General features: G+C 36.3%; 1 protein-coding gene across 1 annotated transcript in view; it reads left to right on the top strand.

The window, feature by feature from the left end:
- Positions 1–2,696, top strand: part of LOC107671796 (zinc finger protein 697) — a 6,679-nt gene extending 3,983 nt beyond the window's left edge. The window contains exon 2 of the mRNA XM_016464767.1: positions 1,947–2,696. Within this exon, the coding sequence (XP_016320253.1) occupies positions 1,947–2,545 (599 nt within the window). The 3' untranslated portion in view covers positions 2,546–2,696. The remainder of the gene's footprint in view (positions 1–1,946) is intronic.
- The last annotated feature ends 516 nt before the right edge of the window (positions 2,697–3,212 follow it).

A 3,212-nucleotide genomic window follows, 5' to 3' on the forward strand; every position in this document is an offset into this window, starting at 1 on the left:
ATACGTTACCTAGCTCGTAGCTTACTTATCAAAGAACGTATTAACCCGTGGCCAGGGAAATACAAATATTCAAATTGTTAAAATATACTGAGATCAACGTCTCGCTGGACGACCGTTGATTAAAGTGTAAACTATCAAATTGGAAATCAGTTTTAATCAGGTTGACCTCAAATTTTCAGATTCGATTCCTCTCAAAACCTGAGCTAGAAATAAAATTAATGATTAATTCCCTTATCAAATTTAAATGAGTTAAATTCCTTACATAGGGGTGCTTTCTTCTCACAAAAAGTGAAACATGTATGCTAGTTATATTAGAATTAGAATCAGAATGAGCTTTATTCACCACTTAAGTGTGCGCAAACACAAGGAATTTGTTGTGGTTTTACAGGAACTCTTGATACATACATACAAATAACCATATATATATGACAGAAGATAGTTATAGAAGTTCAGTGAGTAAATCTGTTTCATCTGAGCATGTGGCACTTTAAGCATTATCGTATCGCATATCAAATATTGCATTATTTAATGAGTTATCGCATATTTCTTCAATATCGCACAGCCCTAATATATATATTTATGTGTGTTTTTTATTATTTTTATGTAAATTATATGTTAATTATATAATCAACTTTAAAAAAAGAATACACATTTTTTACTCATGTAAAAAAAATCTATATATATATGTAAAATAATTACGTGAATCATATATATACATATATATATTAGGGGTGCAACGGTTCAACTTACTCACGGTTCAGTTTGTGCCACGTTTTCAGGGTCGCGGTTTCGGTACGGTTCGGTATGTGCTATATTTAGGGAAAAACTATACTGTCAAATAAAAATAAAGAAAATAAGAACAAATAATCTAACTACAAGCAACAGCACAAATTAATAAACGGTGAAAAAAGATACAAATAAAATAAACAGTGCTTTTCAGTTTTTTTAGGTAGGTCTCACATAGTTTTTAGGTACAGAAATTGAATGAAGTAATCAAATGTAAAATAACATTGCATATTTGACTGTATAAATTAAAGATTAATCCTTATTAAAGTTACAAAAGCTATTCAATCAAGAGCAGTGAGAGATTTCCGTGTTGTTGCTGTTTGATTAATATTAAGAAAGTGCTGTCACTTTAAGAGAACGCACTGAATACTGTACGTTCAGCTGGCTATGTCTGCTAGGATACTCACCAAGACGGGCATTTTGACAATTTTTGTGTGAATTTGTCCATTCAAACACAATACTTCACAGAGAGCTTAATATTTGCACGCGTTCTGAGACGCGGGTTCACGCACTTCGGCGGGTTCACGTGCTTCGGATGAGCGCACACACAGATCTTCTCACTGCACGCACGAGGTCACGTCTTCTGGCTCTTTAATGTTTAAACTGGCATGGCTTACATGAGTTTAGTTTAAACACAGATAGCAACGTGTGCTGTTCAGGTCTCACATGTTCACAAATATATATTTAAAAAAAAAAATATATATATATATATATGTAATTCCCGTAAATATTTTACATATATTTTATACGCGATTTTGTTACACGCGTATAAAAATTTATTTTTTATTAAAGTTGATTGTATAATTTTTAATATATAATTTACATAAAAATAAATAAAAGCAATACTTTTGCATCTATCTATCTATATCTATTGATCTATCGAGTCTATATATACATACACACACACACACACACACACACACACACATATATATATATGTGTGTGTGTATTTTTTTATTTTAATTTTTTATGTAGATATATTAAAAGTCATCAGTGTTCCAAAAATCATAATGATGATAATCAAATGTTTAGTAATACAGTTCTTTAACCTAACGATTTGTTGCATCTTGACGTCTTAAAATGCAATTCAGCTGATACTGACTCATAGATTTTAGAGCTGGAACTATTGAGTAAATCCTCTTATTCTCTTCCTCTTCAGGAGTATCGGCTCACTCGCGGGAACCTCAGCCTGACGGTCTCAGTCAGGAGAAGCCTCATTATTCCCACACGCCGGAGCTGAAGCGAGAAGATCCCGTCACATGCTCAGCAGAGGAAGAGGAAGAGGAGCTCAGCGGCCTGGAGTTTGAGATGAAGATCGAGCAGGTGGAGAAGAGCCAAAACCGCCGCGACGATGGAAACTCTCATCCGTGGAGTTCGAAGGTGCTTGACGATCCGGAGGTCCGTCTGATAGAGTCGGAACAGCATTCCCAGACTTTTCCAGATCCGTATGTGATGACGCAGGACCCGACGGCTCAGTCTGCATCCGGTCTGTTCTCATTCTCTCAGAACGAGAGCTTCGGCGCTTCTGAGTGCGGGTTGAATCCTCATTCGAGCTCAGGTCTGGCCAAAACACATCCGCGGCCCAAACCGTTCCGCTGCGAGGAGTGCGGGAAGGGCTTCACGCAGCGGACGCGTCTGATCACGCACAGACGAGTGCATACAGGCGAGAAACCCTTCTGCTGTCAGCTGTGCGGGAAAACCTTCTCCAGACAGGACAACTGTCTCCGACACGTGCGTCTGCACAGCGGACAGAGATGAAGAACGCCGCTCCAAAAGCTTTTATCATGCCTCGAAGTCAGATTTATGCATATTGTAACTGTCCTGTAAATGTATTTTGCATTCCTGCATTACTGCGTGTTTGACACATTAAGCAATAAAGAAGCCGTGGTTTACAGTGAATTTATAACAGCTGGGGGGTGCCTACAACGCCCCTTAGCTGTTATAAATTCACTGTAAACCACGGCTTCACGGGGCTTATTGCTTTTATAAAACGGTTATTCCATATACGTAGTAAGGTTTCACAAAATAAAACAGCAAATAAAGTGTAATGATATTAATAAAAACAGTATTCTTCCACCAAACAATGTAGTTCCTCAGAAACAGTTGTGGTTGCTACAAAGTGGTTGCCGAGCAACACACAAACATAAACAAAGGTGTATGTTACTTTGTAGAGTCATTTACAACAGCTTCGAACGAAGCTCAGCCAATCAGAATCAAGCACCGGAACTCTCCGTTTTATAATAAAAATAAACCATAAAACATCTTTCCTTACTTAAAATAAATAAAGGTTTAACTGAAATAAAAAAATCTTTCCATCAAAGGTTAGGGCTACTATCATTAACTAAAACGTAAACCATTAAATACATATATGTGTATGTATGTATGTATGTATATATATATATATATATATATATATATATATATA

This window comes from Sinocyclocheilus anshuiensis, unplaced genomic scaffold, assembly GCF_001515605.1.
Source record: "Sinocyclocheilus anshuiensis isolate Anshui unplaced genomic scaffold, SAMN03320099.WGS_v1.1 scaffold1491, whole genome shotgun sequence".
Classification (NCBI taxonomy): domain Eukaryota; kingdom Metazoa; phylum Chordata; class Actinopteri; order Cypriniformes; family Cyprinidae; genus Sinocyclocheilus; species Sinocyclocheilus anshuiensis.